The 27,576-nt window shown below is 33.3% G+C and overlaps 1 protein-coding gene across 5 annotated transcripts in view; it reads left to right on the top strand.

The window, feature by feature from the left end:
• The window catches only part of ENTPD6 (ectonucleoside triphosphate diphosphohydrolase 6), a 59,652-nt gene that overhangs the window by 17,220 nt on the left and 14,856 nt on the right, over positions 1-27,576 (top strand). For all 5 annotated transcript variants that reach the window (XM_031951013.1, XM_031951011.1, XM_031951012.1 and 2 more), the window contains 9 exons: positions 4,718-5,036; positions 7,785-7,861; positions 9,537-9,680; positions 16,473-16,548; positions 17,613-17,648; positions 19,155-19,243; positions 20,207-20,286; positions 20,868-20,932; positions 23,582-23,674. In XM_031951013.1, coding sequence (XP_031806873.1) covers positions 4,748-5,036; positions 7,785-7,861; positions 9,537-9,680; positions 16,473-16,548; positions 17,613-17,648; positions 19,155-19,243; positions 20,207-20,286; positions 20,868-20,932; positions 23,582-23,674 — 949 coding nt within the window. In that variant the 5' untranslated portion in view covers positions 4,718-4,747. The remainder of the gene's footprint in view (positions 1-4,717; positions 5,037-7,784; positions 7,862-9,536; positions 9,681-16,472; positions 16,549-17,612; positions 17,649-19,154; positions 19,244-20,206; positions 20,287-20,867; positions 20,933-23,581; positions 23,675-27,576) is intronic.

Raw genomic sequence — 27,576 nt, 5'->3', positions numbered from 1 at the left:
ATCGTCTCCAAGAATCCAGCAAACAATGTGAGTTCTCAATGACTTATATACACATGGCTCAGATACAGGGGGTAGACTAAGGCAGGGGCAGAGTAGAACAGCACTCTGACAGGGTAGGGTGAACCACTGGAGATGGGGGGAGGCATCTTGATAAGTCGGTATCTGACATTCCAGTAGTTTGGGATGGGGAGAGGCATTCTGATATTCTAAAACATAAGATCTTTTATCCTTATCAAATATGGTGGTTTGGCAGGATTGAGCAGAACAATTGTAAACTGAGACAGAACAATTAGGGAAACTGAGGCAGGACAATTTAGGGAAACTGAAGCAGGATAATAAAAGAGAACTGTGGCACAACAGTACCAGAGGTGTTCCACTGGGCACTTGCTTCTAAAGTCTCCATAAGAAGTACTAAGGACACAAAGAGCTATAAGATGCCATCTTTGCCCTCAAGTCATTATGTATTAGTAAGGACCAGTGTTTAGGCACTAGAAACATAAAGAAAAAAAATGAGAAATACTCTGCACTCTTGAAGAGTTTATATTTTATTTTATATGCATTTTTGGTACTCTGAAATCTCAAAATTGAAGACTTACTAGATAAACTAATCTCTGCAACATTGTTTTCAAGTACGCAGAGGAGAAAAGGCAACTTGCCTAATTCTTATTGTGTTTCTGCTATTTCTACCAAGAAGAGTGATCTTTTACTGGAAAAAAACAAAACAAAAACAGCTATTAGGGAGCTGGAACCCTAGATAAGTAGGGAAACAGTAAGAAAATATATAGTATATCTATAAAATATATTTTTTTAATTTCCAAATCTCAATCCCATCTTTCTAGACTTCTGTTAAGATGGCCTTTAGCCTCATTTCTAAAATATATAGAGAATTGACTCAAATTTATAAGAATTCAAGCCATTCTCCAATTGATAAATGGTCAAAGAATATGAACAATTTTCAGATGAAGAAATTAAAACTTTCTAATCATATGAAAAGGTACTCTAAATCATATTGATCAGAGAAATGCAAATTAAGACAACTCTGAGATACCACTACACACCTGTTCAGACTGGCTAAGATGACAAGAAAAGAAAATGACAAATGTTGGGGGGGATGTGGGAAAACTGGGACACTGATACATTGTTGGTGGAATTGTGAATACATCCAGCCATTCTGGAGAGCAATTTGGAACTATGCTCAAAAAGTTATCAAACAGTGCATCCCCTTTGATTCAGCAGTATTACTACTGGGCTTTTATCCCAAAGAGATCTTAAAAGGAGGGAAAGGGACCCACATGTGCAAAAATGTTTGTGGCAGCCCTTTTTATAACTGAGTGGATGCCTATCAGTTAGAGAATGGCTGAATAAGTTATGATATATGAATGTTATGGAATATTATTGTTCTATAAGAAACGATCAGGAGGATAATTTTTGAGAGGCCTGGACAAACATGAACTGATGCTAAATGGAATGAGCAGAACCAGGAGATCGTTGTACACCACAAGATTAATATTATGGGATGATCAATTTGTTATGCCACAGTCTCCTACATCAGTTATTCTGCCCCAATCTCCAGGCTGCAACACCACCCTTCCCTCTTAATCATAAGGATGTTTGATAAGGATAAAGATCTTCTATCTTAGACATCAGAATGTCCAGTGCCTCTCCCATTTTGTCATTGTTTTTGTTAATCATCAAAATCTTATAATCTTTGAATCCCACATTTGATCCTGGATACTTAGAGACGAGAGTCTGATCCAGTCAATTAAATTTTCCAATAAATTAAATTATTATGACTCTCTAATCTCTATCCTGCCTCAGTTTCTCTAGCATTACAAAGTTTGATGAATGTGATTCTTTCCAACAATGAGATGATTGATACCAGTTCCAATATTCTTGTGAGGAAGAGAACACTGAGAGAGAGGACTATGGGAACTGAGTATGGATCACAACCTAACGTTCTCACTCTTTTTGTTGTTTGCTTGCATTTTGTTTTCTTACTCATTTACTTTCCTTTTTGATTAATTTTTCTTATGCATCAAGATAATTGTGGAAATATGTTTACACATATTGGATTTAACATACATTTTAATACGTATAATATATACTGGATTTCTTGCCATTTAGGGGAGGGGAGTGGGTGAAGGAGAGGAAAATCTGAACACAGGGTTGTGCAAGAGTCAATGTTGAAATATTATCTGTGCATGTTTTGAAAATAAAAAGCTTTATTAAAAAAAAAAAAAAAAAGATGGCCTTTAACATTGTCAGTAATGCTTTTTTCTCTCCTTCCCCCACCACACACTTTTATCTAGGTTTTTGTGACTTATCCTGATTCTCTTCCTATCTGCCTCTTCTTTTCTCAGTCTCATTCTTTAATAGATCTTCATCTGGATCATTGTGGCTAAATATGAGTATTTCCAAAGCTTTGTCCTCTCTTTATATTGTTTTGCTTTATGGTCCCATTAGTTTTAATGGATTAAATTATCATTTCTTAAGCTAATGATTTGTAGGTCTTCTTATGTAGTCCATACTTTTGTCCTAACCTGCACTTGTATCTTCAACTACCTGTTGGACATATCAAACTGGATGTCCTGTAAACCTATTAAACTCATTGTGTCCAAAACTGTGTTCTTATCTTTTGACCCCAAATCTCCCTGCTTCCTAATTTTCCTATTACTGGTAAGGGCGCCATCTAACTAGTAACCCAGGCTCATGAACTAGGTAATATACTCACCTCTCCTCATTCTGACTTGCTCACATTTAATCTGATTCCAAGTTCTATCAATTTTACCTTTGTAACATAGATACCTCCTTCTCTCCTCTGACTGTAACCACTAGACCCTCATCACCTCGTGGCAATCTATAGCAGTAGTCTGCTAGTTTTTCTCCCTGTGTCAGGCTTCTCCCTGTTCCAGACAGTCTTCCACTGTCAAAATGATTTTCCATAAATGCACATCCGACCATGTTATTCCTTTATTCAGCAAACTCCAGAGGTTTTCTATCCAATATAAAATATTCTGTTTGGTGCCCATAACCCTTCATAACTTGACTCCTTCCTACCTTTCCAGTCTAATTGGTTGTGAAGGAGGGAAGATGTCATTGTAAAAAAATAAACTGACCACTTCATTGCTATTCCTTCAACAAGATATTCCATCGCCTTGCTCTGCATTTTCAATGACTACCCCCCAAACCTGAAATTCTCTCTCTCTTCTTCCCTAACTCCTTGCTCCCTTCAAGTCCCAGATAAAGGCCCACCTTCTACAAGAAACCTTTCCCTGTCCCTCTTATGCTGGTGTCTCCTATTAATTATCTCATTACTTAATGAGATTAAATTATCTCCAATTTGTTTTGTATATATGTCATTTATGCATTGTTCTTAGCAAGTTGTTTCCGTCCTAATTTAGTTTGCAGTTTCATTAAGGGCAGAGATTTTTTTTTTTTCCTTTCTTTGTATCCCCAGCACTTTGAGTAGTATCTGGCATATAATAGGCATTTAATAAATGCTTGGAGACTGCTTGAAGTAAATGGCCAGAGAGACATATGGAAATCAGACCAGCATTCTTTATTTTATGTGATGATAACCCTTTTTGATGTAAAAGGTAACAAAGATTAAAAAAAAAAAAAGAAAGAAAGAAGTAGAAAAGGAAAAATATATATTAAATACTTATGGATCACTTATGATGTAGAATGAATGGCTTGGGGGGGGGTAGGGGAGGCAGCAAACAAAAACTTATCATCTCATAACATATAAAGAACTGACAAATATATAAGGTAATTATCAAGATTTTACTCAAGTTCTTTGGGGAAAATACAGACAGTGCATTTTCAAACTTAAAGAAGTACAAAACAGAACAGCTTTAAAAGTACCATTGTAGGGACATTCAGTTAGCAAAAAAAAAAAAAAAAAGTAAATGTGAAACAGTGATGGAAAGGATGTAAGGAAATGGATACCCAAACAAATTGCTAGTGGCACTATAGTTTGGTTTAATCTTTGGGCAAACAATATAATGGTGTCAATAAAGGCTATAAAATCATTCATATCCTCGTATTTTGGGGGGATATGCTCCAAGGATATAATTCAAAATGAAAGGATTTTAAAATATTTTTATTCCAGCTTATTAGAATTACAAAACACAGCAAACAACTTGAAAGGCCCCAAGATGTCAACTCACAAATAAGCAGACTACATATAGTATGTAAACACAGTGGAAGATTGCATTTCTGTGGCAAATAACATGTGAAGCCAAATCATCACTGCATGAAAAGATGTGTATGAAATAATAATAAAATAATTTGTATACAGTAAAAATAACTTTGTAAAAAGTAATATATTAACAAAGACCCAACAGAAACATTAGAGTGATGTCACTGAAGTAATATTCAAAATTATACACATAAAAAAGAAAAAATGTCAATGACCAATATTGTAGATCAGTTTTTAGTAAGATTTTTTCTTATTACTAAAATTCAGCAGAAATAGACCATTTCAAAGATCAATTGGCTTCACAGTAAGTTGAGAATGTTTCGAGTTTTGTTTTTGGTTTGTGATTAAAAAAAAATTTTGAAACAGTTTCTGCTTGAGATTTGATTCCTTGGCTACAATGAAGTTTGTACTTTTATTTACATGTATTTTAATTTGTACTTTTGTGTTTGTACTTATATTTTAATAAAATGCCTTGTACTCTATTGAAATATATCTCTTGCTTTTCCTTTCCTGCAGTTGTAACACAGATTTCTGACAGCCAAAGAAATGAGAAAAATATTGAGAAATAATCATGGAAACATGAAGATATCAAGAATTGCTTATCCATTGGGACTGTTTGTCTGTCTGTTCATATATGTTGCATATGTAAAATGGCGATGGGCCTTTGCTTCCCAAAGAATCTTCAGCATAACAGAGACTGCCGTGGGGCCGAGAAACCAACAGTACCATGAGAAATTGGTGACAGCTAATCGTGCAGTGTTCTATGGAATTATGTTTGATGCTGGAAGCACTGGAACCCGAATACACATCTTTCAGTTTACCCAGAGTGCAAAAGGTATGACCATGAAGATAAAAACTCAGGCCTTATTTTCATTTCTTTGTATTTTATTTTTGCATTTTTTCATATTTCATTATTGATATCACTATTCTCTATTGGGCACTGACATGTTTGTTTCATGTGTAGCTATGATTTTTCCATCAAAGAACTGCTAGTGAGACTTCTCTCTCCCTTTACATATCAGTAGTCTTCAGCAACTTCTGGTCTTAGAGAAATATGCCTATGGCTTTGGAGCTTAAGTGATTTATCCAAGGCCTCATAATCTTATAGGACAGGAATGGGACTTGAAACTGGATTTTGGAGACTGACTTTTATCCACTCCCCTATGGTTTCTGAGGACATAACCTCTCTGTGGGCATGCTGATGAAGTAAAAGATTTCACAAAATAGACTACAAGCACCATCCTGGCATTTGCCAGAGCATAAGCTGTACCAGAAGACAAGTTGAGGATCTTTTTGGTCAGAAAGAAGTGAAGAAAATTATTTAATCCTTCTGGGTTTATTGCTCACTTGTGAGTTCAGATGGTCTCTAAACTCCCAGGCCAAAAATTATTTGTTCAGTGTTCTGTAGTATTGTGTGAAAAATATAAGAATTAGATGGAGATTTAGGGATAGTGGTTTGGTTTGGTTTTTTCTAGATATTGCTTCTACTCTTGGCTTTCCCAGAGTGACTTTTGAAAAGAAAAAGAATACCAAGTGTGTTATGTTATGCTTTAATGATGTCATTTTATCTATAACCACTGGCATAACCCTTTTATTGAATTCTTCTGCTGGGATGCTCTTTGCACAGTACAGACAACACTGATTAGTTTATCATTGAGAATTTTTGTTAAGGAACAGCTATGTGCTAGACTTTCTGTCTACAAAGTCATATGCCTCAACGGAGGCACCCTTGAATAAGATAAGGATAGTTCTTGATATATTTGTTCATGATACCACTTTCTCTTATCAGAATGCCTACTGCTTCTTAACACTGCCACCACCATTTCTTCCAGTCTCCACTGCTATATTTGCTAACTGCCATTCTCTTTGTTTATTCCTTTTTTAAAAAATTTACTGCCTCCTTTTGCTGTGATTTTCACTCAGTTAATTATGTAATTATTAACATTTCAGTGCCTTTTAATTTTTTTCTTCACATGTGAATTCATTTAAAATTTGTGTCATTTCTCATTAAATTTTCTTATAATTTGACTTTTTTTTTTTAATAGATCTTTAAACTGGCTTGTGAATTATTGAGGACAGATTTAGATAGCAATGGATGTAAAATTCATTTGGGTTGAAAGGGGGGAAATTATAAAAATTAAAAATAAAAATTCTTTAAAAAAGAAGTTTGATCCAGTAGTCCCACAATTGGCTATATATCCCAACAAGGTCAAAGACAGAGACAAAGATTCATTGTAAACCTGTATATTGATAGTAGCACTATTTGGGATAGCAAACACCTGGAAAGAAAATTGTTGTCCATCATTTGGTCAATTGAAAGAATTGTGAAGTGTAAATGTTATAGGATATTATTGCAAAGTAAGAAATGAGGAATGAGAAATTCAGAAAAACATTGAGAAATTTATATGAAAGAGTGAACTCAACAGAACCAAAACATAGTATACACAGTGACAGTGATGAAAATGAAAAGATAACTAAAAGTAAGCCAAGCATTGAGTGAATTAAAAGAACCTAATAGTCTCAGAGAATAAATAATAAAACATCTCTAATAGGAAAACATTACATATATATAGTTTCGTTTTAATTTGTTTGCTTGTTTGTTTTTGCTGAGACAATTGGGGTTAAGTGACTTTCCAGGATCACAACTAGGAAGTGTTGTGTCTGAGCCCAGATTTGAACTCAGATTATCCTAACTTCAGGGATGATCCACTACACCACCTAGCTGCCCTCCCATTATATGTGTTTTTAAACATAATTCCTTTTCAGATGTTTTTGCTTAATTTTTTTTTGGTTGTTGTTGTTTGTTTGTTTTTTATTACAAAGAAGGGATGATTTTTTCCTGAACTGAGTGATTCACAATTTAAAATGGCATCATTAAAAAAAAATTTAAGCACTCTGCAGATCAATAGTCACATTAGCAGATTACAAAAATACTTGGTTTCCATATAAAATTATCACATTTACTATAAAACCCTGTAAAAACCAGGGTTAGAGGGAGCATGAAAATTAAGGCCAGATGTGTATGAGACTTGAGAGGTGGGAGGAGAGAGAAGGCAGTAGGATCTTTGAGAAAATGTTCCCCCCAAAAAAATTTTTTTCTGGTTTCATGGATCTACCCTAAGTATTTGTACTCAAGTTGTGATCTTTTTAATACCTATTTTTAGCCACTTTCATCTGTTCCTGCTTAGGAAATACAAGCTAACCTTAAAAATAAAAAGGCAATAAGAAACTTAAATATAATGCAATAAAATCCTAAAATGCATCTACCACTGAAAGATTATTTTTTTGGTTACTCTGTTCAGTTTTAGATTATCCATAACATGGTTCCTTTCCATTAGATGGATCATCAAATGGTAGCTTTTTAAGGTTAAAAGTAAAAGTACAATAAAACAAATAATATTTCTTCCGTTAATATAAAATTTTGTAAGTTACAAAATAGTTTGGGACTGGTTCTCTGATTTTTTTTTTGACATTTACTATTAAAAATTGTATCATCAATACTAACAAAGCCCAACAAAATTTCATAGTACCAGTTCCCCCCCCAAAAAAAAAAAATCTAATTTTAACTTCTTTTTTCTCCTAGAAACTCCCACTTTGACTCATGAAACTTTCAAAGCCCTAAAACCAGGACTTTCTGCTTATGCTGATGATGTTGATAAGGTAACTTTGCTTCATTTTCTTTTACTGTTTAAATAAAAATTTTCTTTACACTAATTTCCAAACCAACCATCTTTCTAGTTGTAGAAATGCAGTAACTTCTTTTTTTTGAGAGAGCAGAAGAGAAATTTATAATCTCAGCTAATAATAATTGTTTTAAAGAATGAGACTCTATTTTAGAAATAATAGCCTTGCATTTTATAAATTAGCAGTATTTTGTAAGAAGTATGTAGTAAATAACTCTCCCCCCAAATATTACTTTATATTTGAAGAATGAGAACAAAATGATAGAAATCTATATTCTACTTGAGGCTATTTCTGACCTGCATTGAAATGAATATTCCATTGGGGTTGTTATGAACTGAAGTAATAATATTATCAAATTAGGTGGCACAGTGGAAAGAGTATTAGGTAGGAGTCAGGAAGACATGGATTCAAATCCAGTCTCAGACACATACCAGCTTTTTGACCTTGGAGAAGTCATTTAACCTTTTTGCCCAGTTTCCTCTTTTCTAAAAGGAGGATAATAGCACCTAACCCACAGGGTTGTTGTGATGATTATGAGATAATAATTATAAAGCACAACGCCTGACACAAAGTAAGTGCCATGTAAATGTAAGCTATTGTTATTATAAAATTTACCATGACTTCTTTTAAAGCCATTTAATAAAAGAATTCAGAGCTGAAACACATCAACCAACCCTCATTTTATGTACATAAGGAAACTAAGTTCCCCAAAGATATTAAGTGATTTGCCCAAGTTTCATAGTAAATTAGTAACAGAGATAGAATTAGGATCCATGTTTCTTAACTCTTGGGCCAGTGCTATTTCTGTTATATGACAAGATCTTTACTAAGTCATCTCAGACCATGAAATAATAAATTGCTTCTGAAGTACTTACATTGTGGTCCCAAACATAGTAGCATGGCCTTATTTGGAGGTTGCACATGTAGACTTGGAACTGGCAGGGATTAGAAGTCTTTTAGTCTACTGCCTTCCCCTCTCATTTTACAGGTGAAAAGCTGATCCAGAGTGATTTGGCCAAGGTTATTCAGGTTTAGGCCATAAATAAAATATCACTAGTACATATAACAATTGTGTGTATGAGTTGTATTGATATATCATTGCTGATTGATTGGTAGTGAATAGAATCCAATTCATTTTTATTGGAAAACAGTTTAGGGAATGATGGTAATGTGGAACTTACTGAACTGTGTGGTATAAGCACTGGTAAAATTATGAAAAGTCTTCTCTGATCCATAGATTTGTAAATCAGTAATATCTATGTGATGGTACTTAGTCACCTTTTTCCTTTAATGATTCCCAGCATATGTGAGTTGAATTCTATTCTATCAGTTAGCATTTATTAAGTTCCTACTGTGCACTGAGCTCTGTGCTGGTCACTGAAGATATAAAAGCAAAACATCTACTACCCTCAGGGAGCTTACATTTTAAAGGCAGAAATAATATACATTTGCATTAGTTTATACAAACCTATAATATAAGGGAATATTGTGGGAGTCAACACTGGCAGTTTGGGGGAAGAGAAAAGGGGAGCAGAGATGGGACTTGGAAAGGTTTTATACAGAAAATGGTGTTTGAAAGTTGAGTCTTAAAGAAAATTACATTTTTTCTATTTGAAAATGTCAGCATCATATTTTGCTTTTAAAATCTCAGAGTACTCAGGGAATAGAAGAATTACTGAATGTTGCTAAAGAAGAGATTCCCTTTGATCTGTGGAAAGTTACACCTTTGGTTCTTAAAGCAACAGCTGGTTTGCGTCTGTTACCAGGTGAAAAGGCTCAAAAGTTGCTACAGAAGGTAATTGTGTCCAGTTTCCGTTTTGAGATATGATAGAATTTTTGTGGATGATGATATGCTTTTCAATTAAATGTTTTATTAGAAACTTATTTTTGAACATCAGTACAACCAAATTAACTTGTTTAATAACTTCTTGCACTTCAATTTAAGCTCATCAGTTAAACGATTTTTTTGGTTATCATCATCACTCCTCTAAATCCATATCACAATTCTTTGTCCATTGGCATTTATTTTTTTCTTTCGTGATTGTGGTTCGTGTGTATTCAGTTCTGGTTTTGCTTTTTTTTTTCCCCCACTTTGCATTATTCCATAAAGCCATATTTCTTTGTATTCCTTATACTTGTCAATATTAATGGAATATAATATTCCATAATATTAATGTACCACAATTTTATTTAAGCATTCTTCAATTTTGGGATTCTCAATTTTGTAAAAATCATAGACTTAGAGCTTATAGTCCTGTTTATGAAAATCCTTTAACGAATTAGAAGAAAACAGAAGGTAATAATTTGTACAGCTATAATTAAAAGAGACTGTAACCAAACAAGTGATAGAGATAATCATAAAAAGCAAAATATATAATTTTGACTACTTAAGATGTAAACGTTTTTGCATAAATGTTGGAAATTGTTGGGGCAGAAGGGAGAATAGAGAATATTTGCTTTAAATAGCACTAAGTTTGATCTAAGAAAATACAGCAAATTGACAAAAATATTCATTCTTCCATAGATAAGTAATCAAAGAATAAGAACAATTTAAAAAAAAAAAGAAATGCAATGTCTGAAAAATACTCCATATCATTTGTTTTAAATGAAAATCAAATATACTCTGAAAGCTTACTAACATGACCAAATTCAGAAACAATATTAGAGGCACTGTGAGGTAATACTGATTGATACTGTGTTATAGTAACTGCCTTGGTTCAACTGTCCTAGAAAACAATTAAAACTAGGCAAGAAAAATGGTTAAATTGTTCATATCCCTTTGACCCATTAATCCACCATTGGGTGTGTACTCCAAGGAGGTCAAAAACAAAATTCATTCAATGAACAAGTATTTATTAAATGCCTTCTGTGTGTTGGTCTTAGTGGTAGATACTAGGAATATAAAGACAAAAATAAATAATCTTTGCTTTCAAGGCATAGATATTTTATAAAGAAAGTAATTGCAGAGGCTAAATCAATAAGGGGAGAAAAAAGTAAGTGTCCACCAATTGAGGAAAGGCTGAAAAAAAATCATAATATATGAATGCTTAATTCATTTTCATTGTTAAAAGGGAGGGTTTGATACCATCTACGAATAAGGAGGGGAAAATGGGCACCATGTGATATATCTAGAAATTACTATGATATAAAAACAAGAGTAGTCAAGAAAAGTTTTTTTAAATCAAAAAAAAATAAACTTGAGAGATGTCCTGAGGAACTGGGGGAAAAGAGAAGAGAAGGAATTAGGGAAAAGATGTTTAACAATTAATAGAAACATTACACTTCACTGATGGCTTTCAACAATAAACTAGTTGCTCTCAAATATTTAGTTAGTTAGCCTTGTGTTTATATGTGTGTGTGTATCTTTTTTTAGCTTTTTATTTTCAAAATATATACAATGTTTTCAACATTGACTTGCAAAACTTGTGTTCCAAATTTTTTCTCCCTCCCCTATACAGCAATTAATCCAGGAATATACATATAGATATATCTTTTTAAAAACAGGTCTTATTTTTAAGTGCTTCCATATATACATGTTATATTATTCCTTAGTAATCTTTTCTAAGACTTATTATTCTCAGTTCTTAAACTAACTTACATCTCTTATGTTTCAGTTTAAACCAAGTTTGATCACTAGGAGCAGTTTCACATCATAGTATAACAATACAATGTCTTCATAAATCAGAGATTTAAGCAGCAATTCAACCATTCATATTGCAAACTAATCCTCCCCATTCCTTTTACTTTTTATTTGTTTGATGATAAATTTCACTTCACTCTTTTAATAGGTATCCTTCTCCCTTCCATCTCTCTCCCCTCCCAAAAAAAAAAAGACTGTAACTTAAATCCTGATATTTTTCTTTGATCCATGAACTATGACAAGATATCACTGGATTTAGCCCAATAGAACTAGGTGATTGTAATGAGGTATGTATAACCCTCTACATATTTGTTTCCTTGATAGTTATTCATTGATCATCTAGCTTTATAAGGATATTACTAATATATACATACAGTTTTAGAATTATTTCAGATACATTATCCTATATTGCCCAATTTCTTAAACTGTGATTTGCAATCCCATATGGGGTCTTATGTGGGGGAAATGAAATTTTGACTTATTATCAATAAATGTTTGATTTGTATGCTATGCTATATCCAGGATCACATCTTGGGCAAAAAAGGGTTGCAAGTGAAAAAGGTTTAAGAAGTCCTGCTATATAAGAAGTGGTTGAAATTTAGAAAGCATGATTCAGAGTTTTGGAACAGACATTTGGAGAGTTAAAATCCAGTAAGTGAAGGAGTGTTAGCAGACTACATGTCAGCATGTAAAACTAGTGTAAATACCAATACCTGACAGAAATATAAACTTTTCTTAAGTAACTTAAGTAACACCAAACACCAATCTACCAACAGTTAACCATGAGCCATTTTCCATTATTGCACATATAGGTTATTTTTAATTTTTTTGCTATGACAAATAAGCCAGATGTTTTTTGTTGGGGGTTTTTTTTGGGGGGGGAAGGGAGGAGTATAGGTCTTTTCTTCCTTATAATTATATTTTTTAGGCTAATCTCCTTCCAGTGGAATTCCTGGCCTAAAAGGTATCAGTTTTTGAATATATATACACACACACATATAATTATTAAGCCAATCTTGGAAACAAGGCATCATGATACAAGGACCTTGCTTTCAAGTATTGAATCTTCCATTATATTCAAGGAAATTTTTTTTTTAAGTGTTTAAACTTCATCTTTCCTTCTGAAGTTCCATTTCCTTTGCCTTTGCTTTTCATGTGTTAATATACATAATATGTACATATACATCCTTCTGTTTCTTTCTTTTATGTCTTATCTCACCTGGTTCTCCTACATATCTGACTTGATTCTTTTCAGTTTTCTTTGGTGGAACTTTACCCAGATCATGTCCAGGTCAACACCATCTTGGATATTGGCCAAGGCTCGATCTTGTACTTTCTTGCCCCTCTATACTATTTCACTTGGTGATCTCAGCAGATCATGTTTCAATTATCACCTCTATGCTGATGATTCTCAAATTTACTTATCACCCAGAATCTCTCTTTTCACTGAATTTCAGTTTCACATCTCCAATTATCTATTAGATATCTCAAATTTATGTCCCATAGATATCTTAAACTCAAATTTCCAAATTTTAATTTATTCCTCTTTTTCCCCTCAAAAAACAAACAAAAAAAAAAAAAAAACCCTTTCCCTTCTTCCTAGCTTTTCTATTAATATGAAAAATTCCACCATCCTCCCAGTCATCCAAACTCATCTTCAGCTCACTCTTTCTAACCACCCCAACCCCAGCCCATATTTACTTATTACCAAGTTTATCAATTCTACCTTCATAACATCTTTCATAGTTTCTCTTTTTTTTCTTCTTGACACTGACACACCTGGTCCAAGTCCTTATCACCTCATTGCTGTAGACTTCTGATTGAACTTCCTGACTCATCTCATCATTCTTAGTTGTCAGGTTGATCTTCCTGGTACAGATCTAAGTCACAAATACACACCCATTCAATAAACTCCAGTGCTTCTACTATACTAAGAGCAAAGTTAAAGTCCTTTGACATTCAAAACCCTCCATAACTTGGCCCTTTCCTACCTTCCCAGTCTTACATTTTGTTCCCTCACCCCAATACTATTCAATCCAAAGGCATTGGACTCCTTTCTGTTCTGTATACAAAACAACACTCTTCTAACTGCATTTTCATTACTTTCCCTAATGCCTGCAATTCTTCCTTTCTTCATCTGTCTCCTCACTTCCTGGACTTCCTTCAAATCCTAATTAAAATCTGACTTTCTACAAGAAGCCTTTCCCAATCCCCTAAATCAGAGGTGGGGAACTTTTTTTTTCCTACCAAGGGCCATTTGGATATTTATAACATCATTTGAGATCCATACAAAATGATCAACTTATAGAACTCAAAGTTATTGTACCTAGCTTTCAATTCATCATCTCCTGCAGTTGATGATTAGCGCTCTCCCTGTCCTAAATTTTATTGCCTACTTGAGGTTGATTATTCCCTAATTTATCCTATGTTATAAACATGTACATAATTGTTTGCGTGTTGTCTTTCTAGCTATACTGGGAGCTCCATGAAAACAGGGAATATTTTGCTTTATTTTGCTTTTCTTTGTATCCTTATACAGTAGTGCTTGGCACACTATAAGTGCTTGCTTAATAAATATTTCTTAACTTTCTATTTTTCCTTGTATTCACATTTTTATGTTGTTTTGCAATGCCATAGTATTCTATAATTCAGTCATTCTTCAGTTGTTGCACATAAAGGTTATTTTTAAATTTTTAATGTTGCAAGTGAACCAGGTATTAGGTTTTTTGTATAAATAGGTCCTTTCATCCTTTTCATAATATTTTTAGGCTAAAGTCCTTGCAATGGAATTCCTAGGCCAAAGGGTGTGTTCAGTTTTTGAATATATGTTACATATACATATAGTTATTAAGCCAGTCTTGAAAACAAGTCCCCATAACATAAGGACATTGCTTTCAAGGCAAACTTTGGTTTTGGAATGTTTAACAGAGCATTCCTACTTCTCCTAAACTACCATTAAGAAGCTGTAGGTAAGAGGCCATGCCCCAAAGTCATGGAAGGAATTCCTTTTAAATTCCCAAGATTCAGAGAGTTAGAGATCTAGTACTGAAGGCATTTCCTTAGGGTTTCCATATCTTGTGGCTTTAAGGAAAAGGCATGTGCAACATGTTGAAAGCATGACTTCTATGTACATCCAGTCCAAAGAGAACATGAAGGTCAGATTCCACAATGTATATAAAACAATTTATAACTCTGAAATCAGCTGTTATTAATAATAGCACCTCTTGCTCCACCCATCCTGATCTTTAATTTTTAAAAATTGTTTCAATTAGCAACTACTTTTAATTAGTCCTTCCCACTACCCGCATTGAACAATTTTTTTAAACCCCAGAAAACTAATTTCACAGCACATCTCTCTACAGCAAAACAAATTTCTTTATTAACTAAGTCTAAAAATGTATGCCTCTGTGTATTTTAAGTTCATCACTTCTGTATCAGGAGATGAGTGGTATAATGCTTTAATCATTCTTTTTTTTTATTTTATTATTGTGTTGGTCAGAGTTCTAAAGTCTTCCAAAGTTGTTTTTCTCTATAATGTAGTTATTGTATAATTGTTCTCCTATTCTCATTTCACTTTCCATCCATTTATAGAGGTCATTTTAGTTTCCTCTGAAATTATACCTTTCATCATTTCTTATGGAACAGTAATATTACCATGTATTCATATACTGTAATTTGTTTAGCCATTCCCCAAAAAGAAAACACCCCCTTAGTTTTGAATTCTTTGATTACCATGAAAAGAGCTGCTGTAAATATTTTTGTACATTTAGGTCATTTAGGTCCTTTTCCTCTTTCACTTGTTATGGATATAGATTCAATGATGATATAACTATGTCAAAATGTATGAGCTTTGTTATACTTCTGAGCACAGTTCCAAATTCTTTTCCAAAAGGACTGAACTTCATCACAGCTTCATCAATAGCATACTAGTAAATTGTGTTTTCTTACAGCCCCTCCAACATTTATTCTCCTTTTGTCACCCACCTTTGACAGTCTTATAGGTATGATATAGAGCCTCAAAGTTGCTTAAATTTTTGTTTCTCTTAATTACTAGTGCCTTTTTCAAATGATTGTTGATAACTCAGATTTCTTCCTTTGAAAACTTTTTCCATATCCTTTAAATATTGGAGAATGGCTCTTACCAGTTTGAATCAATTCTTCCCATGCCTTGGAAATGAGACTCTCATAAGAGAAACTTGTTGCAAAGATTTTTTTTTCCCCAATTACTTTTGAGCTTTCTAATTTTTATTAGATTAGATTAGCTGGCACAGAAACTTTAATTTTATATAATCAAAATTGACTATCTTGTTTAGTATTCTCTATCACTTGTTTAGTCACGAACTCTTCCTCTTCATAGATCTGAAAGGTAATTTTTTTCTTTGCACTTCGGATGTGTTTGTGATGTGATCTTTTATTTCTAGTATCTATTTGAAATTGTCTTGGTAAGATCTAAATCTAATTTCTGCCAGACAATTTTCCCAGCAAATTCAATCAAATAGTGAGTCCTTCACTCAATAATTATGGTCTTTAGATTTGTCAAAAACCATGTTACTTGTTTCTGTTATGTTGTGAACCTAATCTATTCTACTGCTCAATCTCTCCTTTTTAACCACATTTTGTGTTTAGATTGGGATTTGGTACAGATACAACTAACCCAACCTTCTAGAGTTCCTCTGAATAAGGATTAAATTATAGCTAGCTCTCCCATGATGACTTTGGAGTTAAGTGTGGCACTCAAATCCAACTTAGAATCTTAAAATGATAGACTGGATATCTCATAGCTAAAGATTTGGAAACTGTTAAGAAGAACTTCAGTCTTATTCTCTAAGTCCCAGTGTTCAAAACAAACACAAAAATCATCATGGTGCTAATCTGATTTTTTATTTAATAGAACTATGACATAAATAATTATAAGTAATAAAATTGTTTTTCTTTCTGAAAATTTAGGTAAGAGAAGTTTTTCAGGCATCTCCTTTTCTTGTAGGAGATGACTGTGTTTCTATAATGAATGGAACTGATGAAGGTAAGATCAGAAATTATATCAGTGTTTATTTGTTTAATGTTTTAAAATAACATTAAGTATGTATTTGACTTTTTACTTTGTAAAATGTTGAATGTATTAAAGATTTTGTAGAGTCAAAGTTAATATATCATGTTTCAGCCCTCAAAATGTTTTTCTAAGACTAAATAGTCTTAAAGCCCTTTGAAAGGGTAATATTTGTGAAAGTTACTTTTGGTGTCACTATCTGTTCCTGGATTATTCTTAAACTGAATACCTTCCCACTTTTGGATTTCTCCTATTTGGACTTTTCTTGTCGAAAGAAAAATCCACACTGCAGTGTAATTGGTGAAGGTTTTCTTCCCTTTTTAAATTTAAATAAGGTAGTTGCTTCTCGGAATAATTAGAGTTTTAGTTTTCAGATTTTCCTTTCTTTATCTCTGAAAAAGAATTTAAAAAATAAAAGAAGGAAAAGCAATTAAATGGTCTTCTCTTTTATTTACACAAGAGTACATTTCTTCGACTCCATCTCTTGAGTAGAAATAAGGATACTGGAATGAGGAAGGGAAATGTGTGAAGTGTCAGGAAAGATCAATAATAGTCTTTTTTTTTTTTATCAAGCACATGTTATTAGAGGAAGAGAGAATGTCTGAAATAATGTAATAGTTTTGCTAATTTTTTGGCATTGGCATGTGTAATCACTATTATAGCAAAATGTATTTTCCAGCTTAATTATAGTCTATTCCAATTTTGCCTTGATATTTTACACACACAATGCATTTATATATGTACATATGTCTGTATTTAGATAGACACACACACATATATATATATATTCATTTATGTGTCTGCCTATCTAAACACAGACATAAATACTACAAAGAGTGTGAGTAAACCAAGTAAAAGGGCTTTATTAAATTCATGGCTTTCAGTCTGGAAATGAATTAGAGAGTTCAGTTAACACAGTTCTTAGCAAATTAATAAATATTTCTCTTTTATTCATTTAGTGCTGCATATTTAAAATTTCTATGCCTTATGAATGATTTTTTTAATCTAAACTTAAATCTTTGTAAAATTCTTTCTTATAGGAGTTTCAGCATGGATCACAGTGAATTTTTTAACAGGTATGCTTTAACTTAATAGGCCAGTAAAGCTGTGATCTAAAGAGCATTATTTCAGTTATCCCCTATTAACTTCCAAGTTTGTATATTCAATCAACCTTCTTGAAGACCAGGGTAAGGGGGGGGGGGGGGGGGCTTTTAATTTTTTAAATTTCTTTTGTAATTTCCAATGATTCTAATACAGTATTTGCACAGGCTATGTTAATGAGCAGAATTTAAAAGTCTACATGCTTCAACAAGATCAAAATTGTCCCAGACTTGTGTTGTGCATTTTTATTCCACTTAACCTACATTTTAATGCTGAAGAGAATAAGTGTTTTGACTTTTTAAGTCTATGCCATAGCAGAACTATTTACCTGACTTTTTATCCTGGATCATCATCTTTATCCAGAAGTATCAAGTAGCAGTGAAGACATTGTTCATTCACCCCGATTTTGTACATGGGGTTAAAAAAATATATCAGATCCAAGATAATGTGAAATATCTTTCCTTTAGGCACCATTTCTGAAGACTCATTCATAAAGCTAATTATGAAGTGCTTTCTCAATATTTTGTGTGCCCTATATGCTTATTTATTACCTTCTCACTTTATAGTTAATGCTCTCAAAAGCATTTTCTCATCTACTATCTGCTAGGAAATCTATATGGTATAATGTAAAAAATGTTAAATTGGAGAATAGAAAACCTATCTGTGCCAAGTCATATTACCTGTTGGATGCTGAACTAAATTACCTCTAAGAATCTCTCTAGATCTAAGTCCATGATACTATGGTTTTATTTGATTCTCCCCCACAAACATATAAGATAATTAGGGCAGGTGAAGAAATTGAAATATAAAAAGCATAATGCCGGTGAGGCTTTCCCTTATTATTCCCTTATTATGGAGCTAAAAGACAATTTTACTCATGTTACTCAAAATACTCAAGAAGATATAATTTTATTTTCGTTCCATTAGGCATTTAAACTATTGCCTAAAAGAATCATCTTATAATAGAGAATAATTGTGGAGTTTTATCTTGTCAGTGACAAAAAAAATGGAGTTGCTTTTTAGTATCTAACAATTGTGTATGTAAGAAAATTAATGTAGTAAGTAGTTTGTTTTTTGCTTTTTTAAAGAATGATTTTCCTGGGAGGGAGCTAGTTATTAATCACCTTCTCATTAAGTGGGTCAATTCCAATATCTTTCTTGATGCTAATTTTTGTACCTATAATTATTTTAATTAAAATTATGCAAATCTGGCCTTAGACAGGGAACACTTCCTAGCTTTGTGACCCTGGGTAAGTCACTTAACCCCAATTGCCTTAGCCAAAAATAAATAAATAAATAAATGACTAAGCCGCTATTTCCTTCAAAACATGTAAGATTTTAAAATAAAAACTCTTTTCAGTATTTTAGTCTTTCTATTTAAGAGTTTGGGGGTTTTATTCTTTTGTTTACATTGTTTTGTGATACCTATTTAATAATTATCATGAGGCAGCATTGTTTTGATCCTATTTTGTATACTTTAGGCAATTTAAACACTCCAGGAAAGAACAGTGTAGGCATGCTGGATTTAGGAGGTGGATCAACACAAATCACATTTCTTCCAAAAATTGAGGTAATCTGATCCTGCTGTCTATTTTCTGCAACTAAGCACTGACCCAAGATAGCTTTATTGGCTTTCAGCATTGGTATATATAGTCACTACTGTAGCAAACTGTATTTTCCCGTTTTAATTATCTTATTTGATACTGGGTTGAAATGGAATTTACCACAACATCCTGAGAATTACATTAGAGTGTCTCGCCAAATTTCTTAAAGCCTCCATGGAGTTGGGGACCACTAGTAGTGGTAGATTCAAGAAAAAATCCCCGGTTAGGATATGCCCCAGAAAAAATGGACATTTAGCAAAATTATGTGAAGGTACCCATATAGTTAATATTTTATTGAAACTACTGGCTTTGGTAGAAACCAGAGATTGTAGTAAGAGAATTTGTTCTTTTTTTTCCATTTGGCAGGCAGTTTAATGAGGGAATAAATAAGGTAATAACAATATCTTTAGGCCAGAGTTAAAAGCACTTTGCAACCATTCCCATCTGCCTCCCTGCAATTTTTTTGTGATATGAAGAAGAGCTAGGTAATATTGTTTTAAACAAGAATGCTTTAAGCCTTTTCAAAATAAATAGCCTATGAAAACTTTAACATATTTTTATTTAAAACATAGGTTGGTTTTCAAAATGCTCTGACTCTCCTGCTCTCTTTAAATTAGAGGAATCATTTGAATTTATTGAAATTATCATTGGATTCTATGAATTTCTCATTTTCTTGATTAGATCTCATATTGGGAAGCAAACTGAATTATTATGATCCTTGAGAGAAAAAAGTATTTAGCTTTAAACATTTTATTTTGATCTTTGCTAACATGAAGTTTTTGGTGGTTTTAATTTGGCAAGATGGTTTACATTAAGTAGTTCTATAAATGTCTGTAATCCTTTTGATGTTAAGTTTTGTGGGAAGAGGAAGGTTTCTTCTGAAAATGACAATATTGGTCTATCACAGTAATTCTTTTGTTGCTCTTCAGGTCACCCTCCAAACATCCCCAGCTGGCTATATAACCTCATTCCAGATGTTCAATAATACCTACAAGCTATATTCATACAGGTTTGTTAAAAGAAATAGATCTATTAACAGTTTAGTCCACAAAGAAATGATGAGTGGCAACAGTATGTCCCACTTTGATTCTCCCAAGCTCTAATTCAGTGAAATAACTGCTCTGTTTATAATTCCAGTATTAAAAATTATGTTAGCCCTCCTCATCTCTTAACCATCCAGAATACATTTTTAACCTTTTTTTTTTCATTGCCATTAAAGAAGATACCTATATCCATTTTTAAAAATTTAATTTATGGTAAAACTGAAGCATCTTAGTAGTTTTCCCCTTACTTCCCCTCCCCAGAGGAAATCTGGACTATATCTGAGGAAAATGGCAAGAGAAACTATAAATTATGCAATAAAATTTCTAGATTTTACTTTGCTATAGTATAGATCAACTTTGATAGATTTTTCATAATAAAGTTTGAACTCCATAGAAATTTCTAAAAGAAGACTTAAAGCAGCCTTTGTTGCTCCTTCCCAAATTGTTTGCCTCTGACCAAGGCTAGGTAGATGCACTACTGCAAAATAATTCTGTATATTCTCTGAAATACAGACCCTTCTTTCACTAAAGATTTTATTTTCAACAGCTACCTGGGACTTGGCTTGATGTCAGCAAGGCTTGCAATCTTAGGAGGAGTAGAGGGAAAACCTGGTAAGTAGGAAGAAATCATCATACCTATTTCAGAAACTTCTACATTTCATGTCTGTCAGACATAAGCAATACTTGAAAAATCTCTGTAACTCCTTCATCAATGAGGAACTTCATTTGTTGGCCTTCATTCTCTCCTGTACATTCCAGTGGAGATATGTATACCATTGTCCCTATGTACAACCATCACTATCCTTTCATAGGAAAACAAATGCATTGTGGCTCTTGATGTCTCACTCTAAGCTAGTCAGAAGCAGGTTTTTTGGTATAGAGTCACAAATGGATCCCAGAAATATACCTTCTTATTGGCTTCAGAAATCCAGCTGATATCGTTTATGGCAAAATGGACTTTGGAAATTTGAGTGTCATGAGACTCTAATTTCTGATATTTAAAATATTGCATTACCCTGTATATAGTTTTACAGTAGTGAATATTACAAATGAATGGCTACATAATCTTTACAAATTGCTATGCTGCAGATAGGAATTTTTTTCTTTACTTGTGCATGCTTTGATTTCTAGCATTGTGGGAATTCCCCTTTTGAGATGTTTTGTTCTATATAAACTCATAAAATAAACCACAATTAAACTTTTCCTTTTAAGGGGAGATTTTTTGACATTGTATAACATGGGATGTGCTAGATAGAAATCCATCTGAAATCCTGAGTTATTCTATGGCATTTAGCTATAATATTGAGTACCATAACAAAAACTTGCTCGATTTTAGAGTTTCAACCAGTGATTAAAGTTTTCAAAATACTCCATTTTAGTTTGCTATCTTAATAGAATGCTTTACTCCCATAAATCCCTTTTTAAATGCTGATTCACAGGATGGGGCTCAGTTTGAATTCTGATATTTCTAGCTTTTTTTCCCTTAGTTGTTGGAAATCAATCATACTTTCATTGTTATAGAACACTGAAAGCTTAGATGATGGTTCTCCTGTGCAGGTATCATTTTATGAAACAGACTTAGATTTATACTAACCATATCCCAAAGAGAATATAAAGAAGGGAAAGGGACCTGTATGTGCACGAATGTTTGTGGCAGCCCTTTTTGTAGTGGCTAGAAACTGGAAACTGAATGGATGTCCATCAGTTGGAGAATGGCTGAATAAATTGTGGTATATGAAAATTATGGAATATTACTGTTCTATAAGAAATGACCAACAGGATGATTTCAGAAAGGCCTGGAGAGACTTACACGAACTGATGCTAAGTGAAATGAGCAGGACCAGGAGATCATTATATACTTCAACAACAATACTAGATGATGACCAGTTCTGATGGATCAGGCCATCCTCAGCAACGAGATCAACCAAATCATTTCTAATGGAGCAGTAATGAACTGAACTAGCTATACCCAGAAAAAGAACTCTGGGAGATGACTAAAAACCATTACATTGAATTCCCAATCCCTATATTTATGCACACCTGCATTTTTGATTTCCTTCACAAGCTAATTGTACAATATTTCAGAGTCTGATTCTTTTTGTACAGCAAAATAACGTTTTGGTCATGTATACTTATTGTGTATCTAATTTATATTTTAATATATTTAACATCTACTGGTCATCCTGCCATCTAGGGGAGGGGGTGGGGGGGTAAGAGGTGAAAAATTGGAACAAGAGGTTTGGCAATTGTTAATGCTGTAAAGTTACCCATGTATATATCCTGTAAATTAAAGGCTATTAAATAAAAAAAAATTAAAAAAAAAAAAAAAAGATTTATACTAACCAAAATCAATGCCAGTTTTGAGCATTGATAGATCATCATCTCCTCTTTGTCACACACCAGTCTTAAAAGCTTAGAAAATTTTTCTGCTAATCATAATTTTGATATTCTCCTTTGTATATCCTATTTATATCCCTTTCTAAAGTTATCTTGAAGCAATCTCCAATTATAAAAGTACTCATTATCACAAAAGTGCCACCAATTACCAGGTACCGTATGAGACACAAACTATGTTATGTGTACCTCTTTTTCATTGGTTAACAATCTCTTGTCTCACCATATAGGATTTAACAGTAGATTTATTAGAGCTCTGGCTCTCATTGGTTATGGAATCATGTTTTTATTGTAGTTCCTAGTTCTGCTGTCCTTGAAAATGACAGATGCTCCATTTCATCTTCCTTCAATGGTACTAATTCCCAATCTCTGTATTGTCCTTTACAATCATAGGTCAGGAAGCTGGGATGAAAAGCTATTCAATGTTAAGGATTTGGATTCTAGGTAGAAACTTAAGTTTTTATTAAAAAGCTAGAGTAATGTTTTGTTTGTACAAATACTAATTGTTGAGAGTTTTTCAGGATTTTTTGTTTTTGTTTTTCAAATCTGAATATTTTCTCCCATCTCGTTTCAAGTTCATCAGTACTTTCTATTCTGAATTAATCTGAATGCTTTTCTAATGTTTTAAATTTTGTAGACAAAAGTCAAAATTTTCCTTTGAACAAACTAGAATTTCCCATTCAGTCTTTGCAAATAAAAGCTTAGTTTTTCAATCTTAGGTATGGCTTCTTCTTTATTTGCCAAATCAGAAGAGTCTTGAAACTCTAGACCAACAATACAATGGGATATCTGTGGGCTCGGGAGCCATATGTTCATGCTGATTCTATGCCTTCTCATTATAACAAGAAATTATGGTTTTGGTTTCAGACAACGAGTTGGTTAGCCCCTGCTTTCCTTCCAGTTTTAATGGAGAATGGGAGCATGCTGAAATAACATACAAAATTTCAGGGCACAAAGCAGGTATGTCTATTCCTTTTGCTTATTCTTTTCACTTTGAGTATCAATGACAGGTTAAACAACAACCTTCTAAGAAGTTAGTATCTTGTGTCACCAAGCCTGTATTATTAAGAAAGAACAGTCTCAAGGTCTCTTGATTTTTCTCCCCAGGGTTTTGTGACAAATTAGCAGCAGAAACAGGGATCATTTCCTTATGTGTATTCCCCTACTTATTGGTTCACTGTTTTATCAATTCAGAATCTTCCATGGAGCTAGAATTCTTTTAAGCCCTGGATTTTACCTGATGGTCACGGTCTTGCTCTTAAAAGTCATCACAGCCATTGAGAGCATTTATTGAATGCCTAAGTACACATACGCTGTGGTAAGAATTGTACCATAAACATCAAGTTAAATAGTCACACTGTCCTCACAGCCTAAGAATGCACCTACATACAGGGTCCTGGACAGAACACAAAGAGAAGGAAGTTGGATGGGCAATAGAAGCTGAGCTGTGAAATTTAATTAGATGAACAAGTTGTATATAAGAATCACAGTTTCCCATGTCTCTCTCTTTCTGGCATTAGAATATGGAAATGTTCATGTCGGTGATTTTCTTATTCATAATAAAGCAATTTTTATAGCATACCAAAAAAGAGAGAAAAACTTAATTAGATGTTAAGTTCTAAGCCAAAAATAAGTTGGAAACCACTGCACTATGCAACAATACTAAGTCTAAGCATACAATTTGGTATTCCATAAGTCTCTCTATATATCCCTGCCAGCTTCTGTACCTTTTTTCCAGAAAGGGTATCTTTTCCTAATAAGCTCTTACAATCCCAGGGACCTGGCACAATAACTGTTCTTCCACTCACTCAATCACCCACCCACCCCTGGGATTTGGAGCTGAACAAATGTCTCTGTGCTATTGGCAAAGAAACATAATCTTTCTGCCAAGTTTGTGAATAGGAATGGGGGTGGAATCTTGGCGTTTTCACTTTAGCAACTGTTGCCACAGAAATAATTTCCCAGTCGTTTCTCTCCATGCTGCCTAGCAAGAAGAAAAATGAAACTGCTGCAGATAGCCCTGTCAGTGGGTTCCTTCAAGTTATAGTGAAGCTGCTATTCAGTTTTAAATGGCTTCTAAGTCAATAGTTTAGAAATTGGAACATGTTTTCCTATAGAAGCAATGTTAGAAACTTCCCAATCCAAACAAAACCATTTAATTTATGAAATTAATACCTTTAATTAATTAATTTAATTAATACCATTGACAATGAAATTAATTAGTACCTGAAGTATTGTCTTAAGTCAAGTGTTAAAGAATCTAAACATTTATACACATTGCACATGTATACACTTACACAGTTTCTCTCTTAAGCACCTGTGATTTGCAAAGCAATGGAGAAAATTATTACAATAATTAAGGAGAGATAATTAAGACATGATCTTTGCCTTTATAGAGTTTATGGTTTAGAAAAAAGATACAATATATACACAAATGTACAATACTATGCAAACATAAATAAAGCACAGAATAAGCTACAAATACATAAGGCAGATAAAAATATGTTTTTTCAAGGTTGGAGGAAAGAAACATCTTTTTTGATTTGGGAAATCAGAGAAGTCAAGAAGACCTGATTTCAAAACCTATTCAACAATCAGAAAGCTTCCTGAAGGCACTTGAGCTGAATTTCAAAACATAGATTTCAACTGTGAATATACACACATACATACACCCATATATATATTACACTGATAATGTTATCTTACTACTTACTGAATCATACCATCTCCTCAAGGACAGAGACTAGGTCTTATATGAACTTTATATTTCCTAGCACCTAGGATTGTACTGTCCACTTATTACATACTTAAACAACAGGAACAATTCTCCATCCAGAGCAGCCTTGGCAAAGTCGGGAACTTATAGTCCTTCTTGCCACCTCCATGTAGGCAATGAGAGCACTAGCTCCAAGCTCCTGTAGTAACTCCTGTGGTACAGGACCGGAACTCCATGGGGAGTCGGATAAAGGACTTCAGGGTTAGGGGTGGATGATGGATGATAGGGTGGAGATGAGAAGCTTGGGCAGAAGCTTTGAAGAGTAGGACAACAGGGATTGGGAGAGATGATCTTGAATAAGGGATTAGTTTGAAGAGTTTGAATATGAGGTAGGAAGAAAAGGTGGAGATGGTTACGGTCCAGAGTTTCAGGGTGAATAACCATGGAGAGAGCTTAATACTTCCTGTCAGTATGAAACCTCATGGACACTTCTCTATCCCATTACTCCTTGTATTGCTGTCTGCTACCTGGTTCAGTAAAACAAGGCATCTTAGAGTGTTAGAATAAGAGTCATGAAGTGCTGGTTCAAGTTTTGCCACTTATAGTTGCTAGCTTTGAGGCCTTTGACAAGTCGATCTCTCTCAGCTTTAGTTTCCTCATCAATAAAATGGAAGTAAATATAATATCTAAAGTACCTACCTCTCAGAAGACTGTTGTAAGGTTCAAATGAAATATGGACCCTTTAAAGGGCTATATAAATGTCAGTGATCTGTGTCTTTTAACCAAAGTGTCTCTCCTCTCCTATCCTGTTTGAAAAAAACACAGGCTCATATCCTCTCCTCTATCAGATAGACCTTTTAAAGCAGTGGTTTTCAAACTTTTGTTTTCATTATCTTTATCCTATTAAAAATTATTGAGGATTCTCCAAAGAGTTTTTGTTTATCTGGATTATATTTAGAGACATTTACCATATTGGAAATAAAAACTATTTTTGAATTTGTAGACCCTCTAAAAGGGTTTCAGAGATTCCCCAGGATTCTCTAGACCATACTTTGAGAACCACTGTTTTAAAGCTTTTTTTTTTTTTTTAAGAGCTTTTCCCACTAATAACAATGGAGAACAGATAAAGATAAAAAAATTTCATTCCTATTTTCCTATACTTTTACTTTCTCCTTTTCTTCATTTAAACCTCTAGGAAAAATAAAGATGATGATAGATATTTGGGTACACAGAGGGCTAAAGTATATGATTCATCTCCTGAACGTTTCCCCATAGGTTTGGAGTTGAAACAGACCCCTGAGGGGACAATAATGAGGAAATGAGACTGCTACCAGGCAGATGTCACATAAAGGAAAATTGGAGTGGAGGAAGGATTAAACTCCATTAATCCTGCCAGACCTTATTCTGGACTGACTGTCTCTGGAGAAATGTGAATTATGGAGCAGAGAATGGGAAAGAATGTCCCATTCTAGATAATTCTAAAACAATAAGAAGGAAAGAAAAAGAAATCCAATCGATAGCTATAGAAAAGGGAGGGACGTTTCTGTGGCCAGCAGACCACTTGTACTATTGTTATGTAAGAGATGACTTGTACTATTGTTATGTAAGAGATGAATATGAATATTTTCATGAATATATTATATGTGAAGAGAATATATATTTTATTTATATATATATATATTTATATATATATATATATATATATATATATATATATATAATTTGAGAATTACTATAGCAGTAACTTTATGGCTTTTAATTTAATTTTATATATTTTCATAAACATACCAGACTAATCAAGAGACTTTATGAACTTAATTCTTAATTCTGTCTTAATGTGTTAACTTTGTACAAATCATCTTCCCTTGCTATGCAATTGATTTCTGTGTAAAATGAGAACACAAATATAGCTATTTGTAAAGATTAATTATCTAATGTATGAACTCAGAACACTTCAGAAGAATTGTGCAAAAGGATAAATATTTATATCATTATAGTGGTTATTGCTAGGATTCTATTGCTCTGGAAACTTCATTCTTGTTTTCCAAATGCCCTAATCCCCTTTCAGAGTGGTAGAATTTTATTGTTTCACTTCACAAGAACCTATTCAGTTCTCACCTTGTAACAGACATTATGTCAAGAAAAC

This window comes from Sarcophilus harrisii, chromosome 2 (assembly GCF_902635505.1).
Source record: "Sarcophilus harrisii chromosome 2, mSarHar1.11, whole genome shotgun sequence".
Taxonomy (NCBI): domain Eukaryota; kingdom Metazoa; phylum Chordata; class Mammalia; order Dasyuromorphia; family Dasyuridae; genus Sarcophilus; species Sarcophilus harrisii.
Note: the sequence above shows the minus strand (reverse complement) of the source record. Positions and strands in the feature narration are given on the sequence as shown.